We start from the raw sequence: 19,394 nt of genomic DNA on the forward strand, positions 1-19,394 counted from the left end.
AATGCTTCAATGAATGATCTGCCAGATAGAACCTTATAATTCCAAGCGGAAAATTACTTTTCAGAATGAGAAGGTTCTATCTGCATTTATTGTGGTTTTTTTACTCCAATTTGCAAGTATAAGAGAACTTTGATCATTTGCATTTAGAGTTACTGTTACACACATGTTGTTTGCTATATGGAATGCAAAAACTTTGAAGCTCAATATCTCAAAATCATTCAGAACGCAGATAGAACCTTATAATTCTAAGGTGATGATATATATGTGGCCTACATGTTTGTGGCATATATGTGACATATGTTTGATGCATATATGTGACATATATGTTTCTGACATACATGTGACCTACATGTTTGTGGCATATATGTGACCTATATGTTTCTGGCAAACACGTGACCTTTATAGTTTTTACATACATGTGACCTGCACTTTATAGTCAATTTTGTGACATATACTGTATGTTTCTGAGATATATGTGACATATTTTTCTGGCATTTATGTGATGTCTGTTTTTGACCTACACGTGCATGTGACTATATGTTTCTGGCATATACATATATAAATATTTTTCCGCCATATATGTGTACATATGTTTGTGTGTGTGTGTGTGTGTGTGTGTGTGTGTGTGTGTGTGTGTGTGTGTGTTTGTGTGTGTGTGTGTGTGTGTGTGTGTGTGTGTGTATTTGTGTCTGTGTGTGTGTGTGTGTGTGCTTGTGCATGTGTGTGTGTGTGTCCAAAACCTTGCATCTCACTGACCTCAGTTAAATCATCCTTAATAAAATTAGAATGCCAATACATCTATGGGTTGCAAATTGCTGACCAAAATGCTTGGGTTTGTTTGTTTGTTTGTTTTTATAAACATAAATCATTCTTTTCTGTGTTTTTTTTTTTTTTCAGGGTATGAATCATCTAACAATGATTAGTGAGACCCAGTCTGCAGTTATGTAATACACAATTAATTATCCCATTAAGGTCTGTAAAGCTTATAACTTAAATAAATATTATAACAAATTAAAAATTAGTTTAAAAACTATTTAGTAAAAATGTTGCATGCATGCAGCTTGTGAATATGCAACATATGAATATATGAATATTAAGCTTTCATTTTAAAAGTACAATGTTATTTGTGTAAAACAAATCCTTTAACAAATCCGTATCCTTTAAACTATCAGATGTAATGATTTGCATTATGGATTATGAGGACTCTCCATAGGCATAATGTATGTTATACTGCTAAAAAAAAAAAAAAAACACTTAATATATAGCCTTGCCCTAACCCTATTGTCAAATCTAACACTCACAGAAAATATGTGGCTAATTTTGAATGCCAAAAGACCCTGTTAAAAATAATTTTTAAGTTTTTAATTACAAAGACGCATCCACTGCTTGTCCTTATAAACCACCGTAGCATTGTAATACAGTCACATCCATGCCTTTATACAGTGTGGATGATTTGTAAAAATTCATACAATATCATTTGTATGTAAACTTATTTATTTAAAGTATTGTGCCTTTAAATCCTTGCATAACCAGACGCCTCATTAGGGCATGAGAAAATCATACAGAAATGTCTGAATAATATTGTAGCCACTAAATCAAAAAGTAATAAATTGCTGTGAGATTGCAGATTGCAAAATTTAAACAAAATTTTCTTCATAACCACAAAGACCAGCACTTACAGACACACATTAATTATGATTGTAAGCTGTAGAGGTCTTGCAGGTTTCCTTAAACTGGTCACATTCCTAGATCTGTCGCTTCACTTTGCACTGGCTGGTCTTTTGTTCCTTTCCTCTTTTTCGCTGTTGCCAAAGCAGATTAATCTCATGTGTTCTGACATCTGCGCCGCATGAAAAAACTGAGGTTTAGCCAAGACTATTGAAATACTTCTCAGCACTAATGTAAAAGAACATGGTGTTGGTTTAGGCAGTCATGTTAAATTGGTGTTCAGCAGATGACTGGAGTTAAGAGTCTGGCACTGTTCCTTCTAGACTGTGAAACATAAAAGAGGACTTCAGGAAAAGCTTAGGTTTTTTCAACACATCAAAAACCTATTGAGGAGAAAGAGGATAAGAATATTTAGAGTATTTAATGAAGGAGGTTAGAGATGTTGGAACTCAACATATTCTGGAGGAAAATTTCCTCTTGCTTGTTAGTACAAGGTTGAACCAGGGGTTCTAATTAAAAACCAAACAGGACTAAAAAGCATTTAAAAAAAAAACAGTTTGCTGGTAAGAAGATTTCTTGTGTGCGTGTGTCTTACCAAATATTCCCACAAGTGTAGCAATAACAGCAAATGTTGATCTTGTGGTGACATTTTTGTCATCACAAATGTAAAATTTAATTTTGAAACTGTAAAAATGTCAAATGAATTGCAAATGTAAAGAATGAGATTGTTTCCTGTGAGGCTTGGGTTTAGGAGTACTTTTCAGGGTAGGGGATAGAACATACAGTTTATACAGTATTTCAAGAGTTCACACTTAGCTGAAGATTGGTAAAAAAGCTTGCTTGGTATGCTGTCCCGGGACAGAGCCCTGAGCTTATGAGATCTTTGAGCCCTGGGCTCCCTCCCGTTTGCAAGGCTAGAAAGGTGTTTTAGCTCTGCTAAATCTCAACGAACTCCCCCTGTTTATTTCTAGCTAATGACCCATTTCCACTGAGTGGTACGGTACGGTTCGGTTCGGTACGCCTTTTAACAGTGGAAATGGCCATAAAAGCGTACCAAACCGAACCTTACCACTTTTTCGGCACCTTTTCAGAGGGTGCCAAACACGAGACAGGGTACCAAAAGGCGTAGCTAGATGCACAGCTGAATGCTATTGGTTTACAGAGATATGTCATTGGCTTATGCAACAAACCAGAATGAAAACAAAAAACCTGCCATGTTTAAAATACACAGCTGAGAGATTACAGCGGAACTACATATACATATAATAACGAGCCATGGTCAGCCCAGGCTCAAACAAACCTTGTCGTCGTCTTGACTAACAGCCACAAAGCCAAAAAGAAGAGCAGATTTACCCTGTGCCCTGTAGTTTTTTACAAGCCAGTCTGAAGCGCGAGCGGTTTCGCTTTCTTGCTTGTGCGCGTCTATATCTGAAATAACAAACTTCTTGAGCTCATGATAATAAAGTGCACTTGATTATTGACATGCTTTTGAAACCCGATCCTGTCAGAAGCTGACAAACGTGAGAGTGACACGCGGAAAAAAACAGAAAAAAAGACAGAAGCCAGAAAAAAAGGTGCACATTATTTTTTCAGCAAATGTGAATTGCTATGTTTGACTTTTATTATTACCTTTTGGACTATTATTTTATGAACAGAGAATGATGGAACTACTGTCTAACAGAGGCTACATGTGCTGCTGAAAATTAAAGACACAGATGAGAGGTCTGCACTTACTGTGGGCTATATTTTGTGTTGTTTTTTAACCTAAATAAAGACTAAATGTAAGGGGCTGTACTGTATGTGTTCATATATGTTGCATTTATTTATTTATTTTATATAATTTGACATTACAGTAGGCTTTTTTGCACTGTCATTGATCTGCACTTATAATGAACTCATGTTCATAGAAAAGTTAGTAATAAACATTTATACAAAAACATGTATTGTGAAAAGTGCTTCTCATATGACATGTAAGCGACCCATACAGCTTTAATGTAGACATTTTCTAGAGCGAAAATGATGTTGACTGAAACTTTTTTGTCATACACCACGCCCACCAAAAGAGTAGAAATGCAAGCCTGATAAAGGTGATCCGTACCGACCCAAACTGTACCGTACTGTACCAGTCAGTGGAAACGAGCCATAAGTTATGGATATGGAAGACTGAGGAGAGGTGTACTCGCTAAGTGCTTGAATATGGTATCAATTTTGTGTGTTTAATTTATTTAGGGTGCGTGTTCTTTGGACTGTGGGAGGAAACCAAAGAACCGGGGAAACCCCACGTGAGCAAGGGAAGCCTTGTCTCGCGATCAGCTGATTATGCACAGAGACAAAGTGCTTCGGCACCTCGACCAGTTGGGGTTTCAAGTCAACCGAAAGAAGAGCAAACTTTGCCCTGTGCAGAGGATCTCTTATCTCAGGCTGGAGCTGGATTCGGTCGCTATGGTTGTGCGCCTCTCCGGGGAGCACGCCGGGCTGATGCTTTCCTGTGTAAACGAGCTTTACAGGAAGATAGTTGTCCCACTCAAATGTTTTCAGAGGCTCCTGGGGCATATGGCATCCGCAGCCACGGTTATACCGCTCGGTTTGCTTCATATGAGACCACGTTAGCGTTGGCTTCGCGATCGAGTCCCCAGACAGGCATGGAGCCCAGGTACACATCGGGTGCACATCACTCTGCTGTGTCTCTGCACTCTCAGCCCCTGGACAGATCTGTTTTCTAGGGGCCGGAGTCCCCTAGGGCTAGTATCCAGGCATGTTGTCGTAACGACAGACGCCTCCAGCATGGGCTGGGGGGCCGTGTGCAACCAGCATGCAGCCTCGGGTTCGTTGTCCGGACCCCGCCTGCATTGGCATATCAACGCTGGAGCTGTTGGCAGCGTATCTGGCTCTACCATTTTTTATCGGTGCTGGAGCAGAAGTACATGCTGGTCAGGATGGACAGCATGGAGATGGTGGCTTATATCCACTGTATGGGGTTATACACTCCGGCCGCATTTCTCAGCTCGCTCGCTGTCTGCTCCTTTGGAGTCACATACAGCTGAAATCGCTGCCTGCCATCCACATTCCGGGCGAGCTCAACCGTGCAGCCGATGTGCTCTCACGGCAGCTAGTGTCCTGAGGAGAGTGGAGACTCCACCCTGATTCGGTCCAGCTGATATGAGCGCGCTTTGGGGAAGCCCAGATCAATCTGTTTTTTTCCACTGAGAACGCACATTGCCAGCTGTTTTATTCCCTGACTGAGGCCCGGATGCACTGGCTCACAGCTGGCCATCGGGCATGCTCAAATATGCGTTTCCCCCAGTGAGCTTAATCGCACAAACTTTGTGCAAAGTCAGGACGAGGAGCAGGTCTTGTTTGTTGCACCCCTCTGGCCCAACCGGAACTGGGTGCCAGATTAGAATTGTGTTATCCTTCCTTCAGGATAAGCAGGAGCGTAGGCTGTCACTCTCCACACTGAAGGTTTACTTGACTGCGATCTCCACTCAGGAAGCATGATGTAATCATCCGATTCCTCAGCGGTGCACGGCGGTTAAATCCGTCCAGCACCCCTCTCATACCCACTTGGGATCTTTCTTTAGTCCTAGCGAGTCTGAAGAGAGATCCATTTAAGCCACTCGATTCAGTATCTCTTAAAATTCTGTCATTAAAGACAGCTCTGCTGGTCGCATTGGTGTCATTCAAGAGAGTTGGGGATCTTAAGGCATTTTCGGTCAGCGAATCGTCCTTTTGAATTTGGGCCCGGTTATTCTCACATTGATTAACTAACACATTCGCGAGGTTCTATAATCTTCGAGTGGAGCCAGTTTCCTCCTGGATATTGGGTAACCCAGCCTGATCTCACGAGAAAACTTAAGTATTTTACGTTTTGGCAGTTTAGTGGCTAATTCGTACGAATTTGTACGAGTTCAGTCGTAAGAAAATGTACTATTTTAAAAAGGAGGCGTGGCACCTAACCCCACCCCTAAACCCAACCGTCATTGGGGGATACGCAAATCGTACTAAAATGTACGAATTAGATCGTACGAATTTGTACGAATTAGCCACTAAATGAAAAAGTTACGAATTGCCGTGAGATTGTGTTGGGTAACCCCAATCAATCAGAGGGGGAATTAAGCTTAGTGTCACAAACGCTTGTTGTGCCATGCTCCCTAACCCGGAGATGCGTGTGTTTTTTTTTCTACTCTACTTGAAAGTTTCCCTTCTCAGGCAAACCCTAGAGAGTTCCTCCGAGGCCAGGAGCATTGACTCAGCAGAGGAGTCGAGTGCATGGCTCAGTGTGCAGTTGGTATGACCATTTGGTCTACATGCATATTGAGGATCAGTGGCAGCTATGTGCATACCCACTTGGTGATGCCATATGCATTATTACCACGGTGTGTTCCCGCTTATTAGGCAGTCCCGTGTCTTCCCTAAACCACTAACCAGCTTTTCATATGTAGCACTCCCCCTCATTAGAGCTAGTCCATATGTCTCTTTACCATCAGGTCTTCCCTTTCCGGGTAGCAGGTGTTCTCTGCTGCGTCCTCCCCCCGCGGGGACTAACACTTTCCCAATGTACTTCCCAACGTCGTATTTCCAAAAATCCCTAGTCTATATTAGCTAGGTAAAAGCACACTTACGACCCCCGATTAAACATTAAACATTTTATTCCCATGTAATGGTAAAATGTTGGGCCTAGGGAACGTTGGAAGATTGCGCTCTTGGTGATGTCAGTGTGCTCACGCTTTGGCTTGGCAAACTACACAGTACATAGGACTGTACTCCTACACAGGAGCGTGACAGACTTTGGCTGCTGTGGCGCTTTCCATACAGTCTCCCAAAGTCTGTTTATACAGACACACTTAGGAGTTCTCTTATGAGGGGGAACGTCCTGGTCACATACATAACCCACATTGCCCGAATAGGGTACGGAGACGTGTGTCTCCACTGCTACAGCACCTGAGTCTCCAGCTGGGAGCTGAGCGATCGGCTCTTCAGCAGGCAAAATTCTGATGAGCTGACTCCAGCAGGTGACTGATACAGTATAGCCCTAAATGGCTCATTAGTTTCAGCTGTGGAGCTAAGCTCCGCCAATTCAATTGGCATTTCATTGGCCCGTTTTCATATCTTCAGAAGTGATTGGTCGTCTAAAGCACTCCCAAAGTCTGTTTATACAGACGCATATCTCCGTTCCCTATTCAGGGAACGTGGGTTACGTACATAACCAGGACTTTATTTATAGTGAGTTAGAAATCATCTGATTGGATAATCAATCATGAGCTGATGCTGGAACAGCTGAGAACAATCATTAGCATGTGATCCTCTCAAATTAGTTTATAAATAAACCAAATATTTTATCTATGGAAAGTCTCAACAATTATGGCTGTACAAGTGTGCTCATATTCATATGGAGTTAACTCTATGTGACTTGTTAACAAAGGTTCGGTGGCGGAACCATGCCTCACTTTGTCTCCTTAACCAATCACCTATTCCCTAAAACTTTTCAAGGCAGACCAGCCCTCTAGCACTGTTCTTCTTGTTCTTTCGAACCCACCCTCCCTCCCTCCCTTTATTTCCTTGTTTCCTATTCACAATCTTAGAACCCTCTCTTCACTCCTAGGTTTAATTGGGGGTTCAATCACTCTACCAAAATATTACAGGGATGGTACCCCACTCTGAGTCTCTGGGCATAATCGTAGGATGCACGATTAACCTACCTACCTGTTCACTGGTTATCCTCTTACTTCCCTTTCCCGTCATCCCAATGTTTTCTTATCACCCCCTTCATCCCTACATCTCTACAATAAAGTCTAGCTCAAAGTGTGGCGTGGTACATGCCGGTCAAGTGAACGTGGTGTGTGTTGGGGATTTATTAAGAGGTGTCAAGAAGAAGTTTATCATTCAGGTGGAACAGTGCATAAAAATAATGACCCATGCCACATGTCTATTTACAAAAATTGCTTCTTGCGATGTCTCTTTGACTCTCAAACTCTGTATTAACTATTGAGGCCTGAATGAGTTGGTATCATGTTGTTGACATGGCAAAAAGAAAAAAAATCACAGCAGCGTTCTCTAAAAATGTTTTTTTTATTAGAGAGATTTTAAAGAATGACACATTAATAAAACATTACAGACTCTGTGAAAAGAGGTAATGCTGCAGTGCAATTTATTAGAAGACCATTGTATGTTTGACCTTGAATTAATAAAAAAACAACTGTAGAAGACGCACAAGATAAACTTGGGAACCTTTAATATAGAATAACAGGGGAATTGAAATTCAAACTCAGTTCAACTTCTTTCCTGTTTTCATGCATATTTCCATAGGTCTTGCCAAATGAAAAAAAAAAAATTGTGCAGTTCAGGGTCTGCCCATTGTGTACTTATCCCTCTTTATTTTCTGTATTTCCTCAAGTTGAATGCCTTCCTGTCATTTGTGGTCCCCATGGCACTGATCTCAGCATTAAATGGAGTCATAGCCAGTCAGCTGCTGCGCATGTTTCGGGAGTCTGCCCAGGACAACCGTGTCTGTATCATTGGAGGAAATGCTACCATGCTCAGTGTTGCTGTTGAGCCCAATCGTGCCCAGTCAATGCGCCATGGAGTCATGGTTCTGCGTGAGTACATTACATTTCTCAAGTATATGATTCATTCATTCATTTTCTTTTCGGCTTAATCCCTTTATTAATCTCGGGTCGACAGAGCGGAATGAACCACTTCAAGTATATGATCTCAAACTAAATACAATAAATTCACTTTTGAGTTGGTAGACTTTTAACAATATTACAGATTTTAACAATAAAATGATTTTTTTTAGCAATAAAATGATTGTTTTAAATATATATTGAAAACAAATAGAGCTTGCCAAAGCTTTTAAATAATACAAGTTAAATAATTAACTAAATAATTCCCAAATTTTGGGAAACTTTAAATGTATATTATTTACAGTTTACCCATAGGTTTAAGTAGTGTACAGTTTACCATACTCTACCACTAACATTTAAAGTCAATAAGAATACTTTTTTCAACCATGCACACAATATATTTTAAACAATCTGCTTAAACATCCCTGAAACTTTCTGGTCAAGCAATATACAATACAATCCTACAATACAACGTCACTGTAACCATGCATCCTTTGCATTTCATCTGGATACACTTCATTGCAATCCCCAAACAGTGTTTGCTGTAGGCTTTGCTATGTTAACTGAGTAAAAAAGTTATCCTTTTGCATTGAACTTTAAGTAGTAAAATGTCAAAGATGTTGTTTATACTCACACATCTACATTACACTGTAAATTAATGTTTAAAATGTGACATCCTATTGGATCACTCCTTTCATATACAGTATAGACGCAATAAATCTCATATTGCCATGTTCCCTTGCCATTTAAATCAAATTAAAGTTGAAAAGAATGTTTAATCTAATATGCTTCACAGGTGGTTCGTTGCCTGCTCTTCAGACCAAGCCAAGGATTATGCATGTTTATACAAGGATTATAAACTTTCCAAAGAAGATTGTCAGTCTGCTTATTATAGTGGTGGGAATTCACTGTTAAATTTAAATGGAAAACATAGATTAAAAAAAAAAAAAAAAACATCCACAACTGGATGACAAACTACATATCTATAAAGTAATAGAAATTCAACAAGCCTTTAACAAACACCTACACTACAAAAATGCTTTTCTTACCTAGGGGTTTTGTCTTGTTTCTAGTCGAAATATCTACAAATTTTTTTAAATCAAGAAGCATTTTTCTAGACAAGCAAAATTCATTGTCTTGATTTAAGAAATAACATGGAAAACTGATTTTCTTTTTTTACTCTAAACAAGCAAAATAATATACCAATGGTGTTTTAAATCAAATAACAAAATATTTTTTCTTACCCCATTGTCAGATTATTTTGCATGTTATAAGGAAAAACTCACTCAATTTGGACACATTATTTCTCAAAACAAGACAATCAGTTTTGCTCGTCTAGAAAATGCTTTTTTATTTAAGATATAAATCAAAGATATATGGACTAAAAACAAGACAAAACCTCTTAGTAAGAAAATATTTTTTTTGCAGTGTGGAAATCAAGCTTGCTAAAAAGTCTAATTTTTACCTAATAGCACTGAGAAACAGACTAAAAGTGTCTTCCCAAGGAGCCATTGTCTGTTTTAATGCCATGGATAATGCTATAAACTAATGAAATAGTGGCTGGTTTCAAGAAACAAGACCATAAATAAACCTCTTTTTTGTTTTATTGCATAAATTGTCATGCTTGAAGGTTGTGTGCTGTTACTGGGCAACATCACAGATGTGATGGACGCATTGTGAAAATAAAATCCTAGTCCTTCTGTTTGGATGTTGTGAAGTGTGCCAAATGTGGCTTTGCTTGGGTATCATGAGATAAAATGATCTAATATTGTATTCAAACATTCACTGCCATTTACAAAATAACCACAACACCAAACATCAAATCTGTTGTGCCAAAATCTCATGTGGCATGAACCTTGCACTACTTGAATTGATGAACTGCTTTATGTTCTCTTCACGCTTCTTATTTTGTACTTACACGTGCAAATGAAAGCTAAATATAGCATGTGTGCCGTCAAAATGTTTATTCCTACAGCACTTTCTTTGATTTTATCCTGCAGTTTGGATTTAGGAAATGTTATGTGCCGGTCTAACAAGGAAAAAATTTGATAGACAAGAGCTAAAAAAAGGTTCTGCCACAGCTGTTCGGTTTAAATTCATTTAAAAAGCCATTTAAGTCACTTTGGGCTTCTAATAAACAGGAAGAACATGCATTTTTCCATTAGAGATGCAGTTGAGATATGTTCTCCAGGGAAGACTCCACAGTTAGGTTGTTTTGCCAGTTGAGTGCAGACTCCATTAAAGGGTGAGTGTAAAACTTTTGACTCCTCTCACACCAGCTTTCAGCACCATAGGAGAGACAATCATTTTTAAAACATACTGTTCATTTAATTTGATTCTGCTTCATAAGTGTGTTTGAGGTGAATTTCTGCCAGAAGCACCTTGAGAGTGCCAAGTTTAACCTGATTAATTTGGTGGACTGTACAAATTAGATTAAATTAAAAAACATATTTAAAAATTGTATTTAATGCAAGATATTTGATATAGTCAAAAAAAAAAAAAAGAATTGCCTTAAGTTGTGTTAAACTCTTAAACACTTGAACCGGATGTTGCTGCTTTAACTGAATATTGAGTAGGGGTGCGAGATTTTTTTTAGGCTCCTGTTGTATATTTAATAATAATAATAATAATAATAATAATAATAATAATTCGCTTTTAAATTAATTAAAGCACTTAAATTAAAGCGCTTTACACATTTTTGGGAGGAATATTATCATCCACCACCACCAGCATCCACCTGAATGACACAGCAACAGCCAAATTGTACCAGACTGCACACCACACACCAGCTGATTGGGGGAGAGGAGACAGAGTGATGAAGCCAATTATGATATGGGGGTGGTTAAGAGGCCATGATGGACAGAGGCCAGTGGGAAATGTTGGCCAGGATGTCGGGGTTAAACCTCTCTTTTTCAAAGGACATCCTGGGATTTTTAACGACCACAGAATAAGGACCTCTGTTTAATGTCTTGTCTGAAAGACAGTGCTCACTGAGCAGTATAGAGTCCCCATCAATATACTGGGGCATAAGGACCCACACAGACAGGTTGAGCACCCCCTGCTGGTCTAACTAACACCACTTCCGGCAGCAACCTAGTCTTCCCATGTGGTCTACAATCCAGTAACTGACCTATTGCAGGTCTCTCAGAGAGTTAGCTGCTGGCTATTTAAAATAGAATAAAAATCCTAACCATAATTTTACATGCACAAAATAAAGTAGGTATGAAATATAAAGATGATTTGAAGTTGTACTTTAGGGGGTTTAGTAGGGTTTACAATTCTTAATTGTAGATAATACATTATAAAATAGCGAAAAGTTTCCAAAACTGTATATTCAGCTTACACTTCTTAGCAGGATCAGGGTTCAATTTTAAGCATGGTTAAAGGTAAAAAAGGTAAAAAAAAAAAAAGGTAAATCATAATTTTGCCTTAAATTTTGATCCACATTTTGTAAAATTTAGTAGCATTTTCACCTCCCAAACACCTATTTATTTATAGTTCATGATTATAGTTCATGATTTGATTTATAGTTCATGGTTTATTTATAAAATGAAGGTATATCAATATTTCCTGTCAAAAAAAAAAAAACATAAAAATACACGCAAAAAAATGACTTTTTCTAATTCTTCAAACTACTAAACAAAATTCTTAAGGGCTTTTTTTTGGGACAATTTTATTGTTTCATTTTCAATTCACTTACATTTGTAAAAATGATTAAGTTAACTTCATCAATTTATGTTGGGACAAAATGAAAAAATTGTGTGGAACCCAGCTGTTACACAACCAGCGATCGCTCTCCAGAGATCGCTGGTTCTCACACGAACATCAGGACTACACTTCCGCCTTTTCCTGGACTACATTTTCATACATGCACTGCTCCCAGACACCCATGCTCACACATCTAGCTTGATTATACTCACCTGCTGAACCTTGTCAGAGACTGATACAAACCATTCATAAGCCACTCTTTCACCCTTCCAGTTGGCCGAGTCTTGTTTGCTACATAGTGACATTAAAATGCTTTTCTCCCAGTCTTGTTATCTTATGTACCGACCGTTAGTTTTGTTAGCCTTTTTGTCTTTGCCTGCCGCTTGCCTTTCTGACCTCTAGCCTGTATTCGACTGTGATTCTGGATTGTCCTCACACACCTGTTTGCACCCGTATTGACCACTGCTTGCCTGACGCTGAATAAACCTGCATATTGGATCTTAACTCCAGTTGTATCTGTCACTCCCTCCCCGGTCGTTACAGAAGACTCGGCCACACGAAGATGGATCCAGCGGGAACCCAGATAATTCGCCTGCGTCAGGGAGCACGGTCCATCGAAGAGTATGTAGAGGACTTTATAAATCTGGCCCATCTCACTAAAATGAGCGAGGTATGTTTAATGATTTTCTTTCATGGAGGACTTTCAGAGCCCCTTTACTCCAACATACCCCTGTACGGACCCCAATGGACTTTAGTGAACTATATTGATCTGGCTCTTCAAATGAGTGGATCCTCCTTCACCATAGGTGAGGCGGAGGAAAATCCAAAACATCTTTTGGGGGGAGGGGGAGGGGGGGGGGGGGGGGCGCTATAGTGAGCAAGACCCGCTGGCAACGGGGCAGCCAGAGCCGACGCCGCAGCTAGCGCCTCAACCAGAGTCGACGCTGCTGCCAGAGTTGACTCCACTGCCAGAGTCGACGCCGATGCCAGAGTCGACGCCGCCTGAGCTTCCCGAAGGGCCGCCGCCTCCTATGCTTCCCGAACGGCCACAGCTCCTTGCCCTGCCGGTCCCAGTCCGGTTCCTCGCCTTGCCGATCCCATCCAGACTCCTCGCCCTGCCAGCGCCACCCAGACGGCTCGCCCTGCCAGCTCCCCACAAGCCTGAAGTCCTGCCTGCTTTTCACAGTACTCCAGGTCATCCGATGTCTCATGATCCAGGGCCACTGCAGTTCCACGCTCCGGGTCCTCTGCAGCTCCACGCTCCGGGTCCACTACAGCTCCACGCTCCAGGTCCTCTGCTGTCACACGATCCAGGACCACTGCAGCTCCACTCTCCGGGTCTTTCGCAGCTCCACGCTCCAGGCCCTCCGCAGCTCCACTCTCCGGGTCTTCCGCAGCTCCATGCTCCAGGCCTTCCGCAGCTCCACGCCCCAGGTACACCTCAGCTGCATGGTCCTGGCCCTCCATCCCTCCCCCTGTTCCGCCTCCGCTCCGCCTCCTGCCTGAACAGAATTGGAGTGTTTGGAATCCACTCTAGAGGGGGGGCTATGTTACACAACCAGCGATCGCTCTCCAGAGATCGCTGGTTCTCACACCAACATCAAGACTACACTTCCGCCTTTTCCGGGACTACATTTTCATACATGCACTGCTCCCAGACACCCATGCTCACACATCTAGCTTGATTACACTCACCAGCTGAGCCTTATCAGAGACTGATACAAACCATTCATAAGCCACTCTTTCACCCTTCCAGTTGGCCGAGTCTTGTTTGCTACATAGTGACATTAAAATGCTTTTCTCCCAGTCTTGTTATCTTATGTACCGACCGTTAGTCTTGTTAGCCTCTTTGTCTTTGCCTGCCGCCTGCCTTTCTGACCTCTAGCCTGTATTCGACTGTGATTCTGGATTGTCCTCACATACCTGTTTGCACCCGTATTGACCACTGCTTGCCTGACGCTGAATAAACCTGCATATTGGATCTTAACTCCAGTTGTATCTGTCACTCCCTCCCCGGTCGTTACACCAGCATTGTTTTTTTTTTTTTTATTGTTTATAAAAAAAGTAAAAAAGAAAAAAGTGTTAACATAAACTGCCAGGATCACCATTAGTACCCCCTTAAAGAGCAGCAACAACAATGTCAACAATAAAGAAACACCTGGTATCAAGTGCCTGTGAATACATAAATGCAGAAGTTACCTATTACAATTCACCTAATCTCAAATAAGTATTACCACAGCGCATTAAGGGTTGTTCACCTTCTCTTAATGGATCCAGCTGAATTTTTCAAGAATCAACTGTTTGCCCCTAAAACTCTTTATCTGTCTGTGTAACAGCATGATTCATAAATGAATGTAGAGTCCTGCAAATTGGTAACTAAAAAGCTCTAATTAACGCTAATCTGCAAAGGACACATTCTTGTGGCTAGAAGGTTTGTATAGGGTCAGAGTATTTTCACAGTGCTTTTATCCATTCTTCTCAATGCATCTAATGTCAGCTCCACTCGCTTCAGCATCAGCAGAATTTGAATTTATATAGAGTGCTGTTAAAGTTCAGAAGTAGAATTGCCCACTTTCATTCTTGAATTAGATCCAGAGCGGGCACTTAGAGAGATATTTGAAGAAGTCAAGTTCATTCCAATTCTGGTGATAAAGTGGTTTCAAGGATCTATAATGAGACAGAAGGATAGAAAGATATCTTTTTGTAGGCTAGTCAGGGATTTAAGTTCACATGACCACCAAAACTGCATTACACACAAACTTCAATTTAATTCAAAAGCTTTATTGTCTATTTACAAAGGAGTTATAAATTGTTGTCTTTAGACAAAAAGTCTCACACATATATCATAGGAAAACACAAAATGCATTTGCAAAGTTAATTTTAAGATCCTCTTTTAAAAAACAAGAAAAAAAATGACAGTTGGAATAAATATTTTTTAGACATAATTTAAAGTCTTTCGCTCAAGTCTACAGTTTGTACTTATTGTTTAATTTATTTTAATTTAATTTAATTTTACAAACGTAAAGGGGATTTTAGGTTATTATAAAGCAGTAGTTACATTTGTTTGTCATATTACTGCCCTTTAATCGGTTAGAAAATGCATTGAAATAATAAAATCAATGCTGTTTTGTATCAGCAATAATCAATGGCTGCAGGAGGATCTGACATTAACTTTTGAAATAATTGATTTCTTAGCTACAAAAAAATTACTCTTGATATAACAGAAGCTCCAAAATGAATCTTACATCACACTCATGCATTGTTGAGTCCATTTTATTTAGTGAATTTGTGAATTCGAAGAACTGCTTTCATGCAATATTTTCATTTTATTTGTTATAATTTATTATTTATATAATGACAAGTTACACTTGAACACATTTAGAAAAATTTGCCATATTCTCAACAAATTATTTTAAAGAAATTTGTTGTTTAAGGAAAAAATAACATGGTTTCGCAAAAATGCATCTTTCTCCTTCAGACTGAGGAATCCATCATCAGAAATCTTTAATTTGGACAGAAACCAGTCTCTCATGTTTTACCATGAAAACACCAATGCACCTTGTAATCTCTGTGGTTTTTCTGGCTGCAAATCAGTTAGTGTGGTTTGGCCTCTTAATAGCTTTTTAATTGCTTTACGGTGGCAACAGAAGATTTTCATTGTTGTGACGGTTTATATGCTCCATCATGTTTGTTGCTGTGTCTTCATGCAGCTTTTGTTTTATCTGTTACATCTTCGGCATTTACATTTTTTATTCAAAATGCTATCACACCTGTGATTTGAAATTCATTCATTTCATTCATTTTCTTGTCGGCTTAATTAGTCCCTTTATTAATTAGGGGTTGCCACAGCGAATGAACCACAAACTTATACAGCAAGTTTTTTATGCAGCGGATGCCCTTCCAGCCGCAACCCATCTCTGGGAATCATCCACACACACACTCATACACTACGGACAATTTAGCCTACCCAATTCACCTGTACCACATGTCTTTGGACTGTGGGGGAAACCGAAGAAACCCACGTGAACGCAGGGAGAACATGCAAACTCCACACAGAAACGCCAACTGACCCAGCCGAGGCTCAGCGACCCAGCGACCTTGCTGTGAGGCAACAGCACTACCTACTGCGCCACTGCTTCGCCCCTGTGATTTGAAATAGTATGGGAAATCTTCAACATCTAATTTATTAGTTTAATCTGTAAGTTATAAACTAATACATTCTAAAGAGTTCATTTTTTTACATTTTCACAAGGAAGTATGTCACCAAACTGTTTTGTTTTTGATGTATATATTAGTTTGTCTTTTGTAATGTTACAGTGTATTTATTACTTTTTACCTATTGTCACAACTTTACTGTTTCTTATTAAATACAACTTAGAAATACAATCTTGATCTGATTTTTACATACAGTACATACTGTACATACATACATATATAATTTCAGGTATTTTAACGAATGGTTATATGTAAGGCTGTCATTTTACAATGCACATTTTAATTTGTTTACACAGGATTATTATAATGCATTTATTAACAATTAAAAATGCTATGGGGCAGCTCAGTGGGGCAGTCGGTAGCATAATCGCCTAACAGCAAGAAGGTAGCTGGTTCGAGCCCATGCTGGATCAGTTGGCAGTTCTGTGTGGAGTTTGCATGTTCTCCCTTTGTTCATGTGGGTTACCTCAGGATGCTCCGGTTTCCCCTACAAGTCCAAAAACATGTGGTACAGGTGAATTGGGTAAGCTAAATTGTCTGTAGTGTATGTGTGTGAATGAGTGTGTATGGATGTTTCCCAGTAATGAGTTGCAGATGGAAGGGCATCCGCTGTGTAAAACATGTGCTGAATAAGTTGGTGGTTTATTCCGCTGTGGTGACCCCTGATTAATAAAGAAAGATATATATATATATATATATATATATATATATATATATATATATATATATATATATATATATATATATATATATATATATATATACAATTGTGCTGTCCTCGCTATATGTGCTGAATATAACTTTACAGCCAGATAAACTCTTCCTTGACATCAAATCTCTGAAGACGATAACTCCTTGTCCACAGGTTTATTGATATTCCAAAGAAAGGTAAAACTGAAATGCACAAAAGGCATAATCAACACTAAGCATGTTGTTGTTAAGATGTATACATTCGCAAAGAAGTACATAAATGAATGTCTTCAAGGCTTTATGTGTTTTCTCTTAAACACACATTCTCTTAAATGTAATATACTGATGTAAACACACACACAATTCTTAAATCACTTTTTAACTATACTGAATTGCATGAACTTTCAATGAACTAGACAAAGATTACACTCACTATGTCCCTTAACCATAGTGAAGCAGACAGAAAATAATAGACTTCTAATAATAACTATATAAAAATGACCTAAAGCATCTGAAATAATAGACATTGATTAAAACAGTCAATACATACCCACGATGCTAAAACAAACACAAGATGAATGCAAACGTCACAGAATTAACTCAGGATTGTCTGACTGTGCTGCTCTGTGCAACATGCTTGCTCACTTCCTCATCAGTGCTCACATGGTATGACTCTGTTCTGAAACCTAAGATTCTTAAAGGGGCCACGTCGTAATAATGAAAAACATACATATTCACTCCAGAATAGAAAATAAGTCTACCAAACATTGTGATAACAACACAACAATAGATGTATGAAAATGAATATAATGTATTAATTTTAATGGTTAATATTAGCTCTGGTCTGTTATATAATGTTATAATAGCTTTTTTGATAATGTTATTAAAATTTAAAAATATTATAATTATTTAATGCCTTAGAAGTATTTAAATTTTTTGTTAATGAAAACTAAATCAAACCATATTTAAATGAGGTGTTTTTGTATTCATTTTGTATAGCTTTCAAATATGGTCTCGGCTATGTGTTTGAGGTCTTAGAATATATTGTAATTAAATTTTACAATTACGAGCATATAGTATATCTTGCTATATGATTATTATCTGTCTAACGACTACATTTAATTTACTAAAGATAAACAATGTCCTAAACAGCATTTGGATTAAATTTGTAGACTGAGAGCACGGTCAAGATATGTACACCAGTAGATTTGAAGTTACCTTTTTAGAGTAAGTAAAAATGGAGAAAGATCTATTCTCATTGGCTTTTAGTGTGATTATGAGCTCATCTTGACCCTGTGTAAGAACTGTGACAGCTCTCAGTCTGACTGAGAAGAGGAAGTGCCATCTCTGGGCTTTGTCACATGCTTATAATCACATCCAGCAGATATTGCTCACCATTTTTGTGTTGCTCCTCTCACAAATATGCTCTATACAAGCTCCATGAATAATTCAAGTTGAATTTAGTTAATGAGTCTTAATCTGTAAATGAGACTGACCCCCCTCCGCTCCCTCAAAAGAATGAAAGGGGGTTTGGGGCCACAATCTAATTGGCAAAATACTCAACGGAACCGCCTAATTACCATATTCACAACCTAAAATAATAGAACTAATTAGGGCTTATCAAAGCCCAGAACTGGGCAAGATTTTGTCATTTGTGAATGAATTATGCATCCACTGTTTTTAAATGAAAACAAAACTGCATGGTACTGTATAAAGACCTGAGATGGACAAGCTTGTTTTGCTTTCACTCAGCACCTGACAAGTAAACAACATTCTCTGTTGTTTGTTTATATGCTGTACACATCTTTATTTGTGTCGACAGCGCAGTCTAAAGCAGTCTGTGTTTTCACTGCAGTACAGAAGCATAATCCTCTTCTGCCCGATCTGTCATTGATCTGTATTTATGTTTCCATATAAATCCACAGCCATTGGGGGGAGTGGGATCAGCCAGGCTTTGAGACAAACAAGGCTGACTGACATCAAAAAAAAATTGAAAATAAATACAAAATACATACATACATACAAACATACATACATACGTAGTGTGTAGCATAAATGAGTACACCTTCACACACAAAAAATATTTTACCCATTTAAAATGGTTATATCCATTTTATAACCAATATATATATTTTTTAATAACCAGTTATATTCATTAAAATACGAATTTGGTCATCAAACATCTTTAGGAATAGAAATATAATACCTTTATATTCAAATTAAAAATGACAAACTTCCGAAGTTTTTCAGAAGCTAAATTTTAATATTAATTGTTTTTGTTTTCCTTGATTTTTCCTGTTCATTTTATTTATTTATTTTTTTGTGTGTAAATTTTCCCAACATATTAATTTGAGTAAACAAATTTTCTTGGACTGTGATCTTAAAGGGAACCTATTTTACCTCTTTTATAAGATGTTAGATAAGACTTCTGTGTCTCCAGAACTTGTCTGTGAAGTTTTAGCTCAAAACACCCATCGGATTATTTATTAT

The 19,394-nt window shown here is 38.7% G+C and overlaps 1 protein-coding gene across 13 annotated transcripts in view; it reads left to right on the forward strand.

Moving 5' to 3' along the window:
* Nucleotides 1–19,394, forward strand: part of ntsr1 (neurotensin receptor 1 (high affinity)) — a 160,990-nt gene that overhangs the window by 30,961 nt on the left and 110,635 nt on the right. For 12 of the 13 annotated variants that reach the window (XR_015523367.1, XR_015523370.1, XR_015523368.1 and 9 more), the window contains one exon: nt 8,063–8,264. Coding sequence is in view for 4 of the 13 variants with exons in the window: in XM_087306782.1 (XP_087162908.1) it covers nt 8,063–8,264 (202 nt within the window). In the remaining 9 variants the exon portion in view is untranslated. Of the gene's footprint in view, nt 1–8,062; nt 8,265–12,542; nt 13,987–19,394 lie in introns of those variants that run through there. The other variant, XM_087306783.1, reaches the window with a different exon arrangement.

The sequence above is a fragment of the Danio rerio genome, chromosome 23 (genome assembly GCF_052040795.2).
Source record: "Danio rerio strain M-AB ecotype USA chromosome 23, GRCz13ab, whole genome shotgun sequence".
Lineage (NCBI taxonomy): Eukaryota > Metazoa > Chordata > Actinopteri > Cypriniformes > Danionidae > Danio > Danio rerio.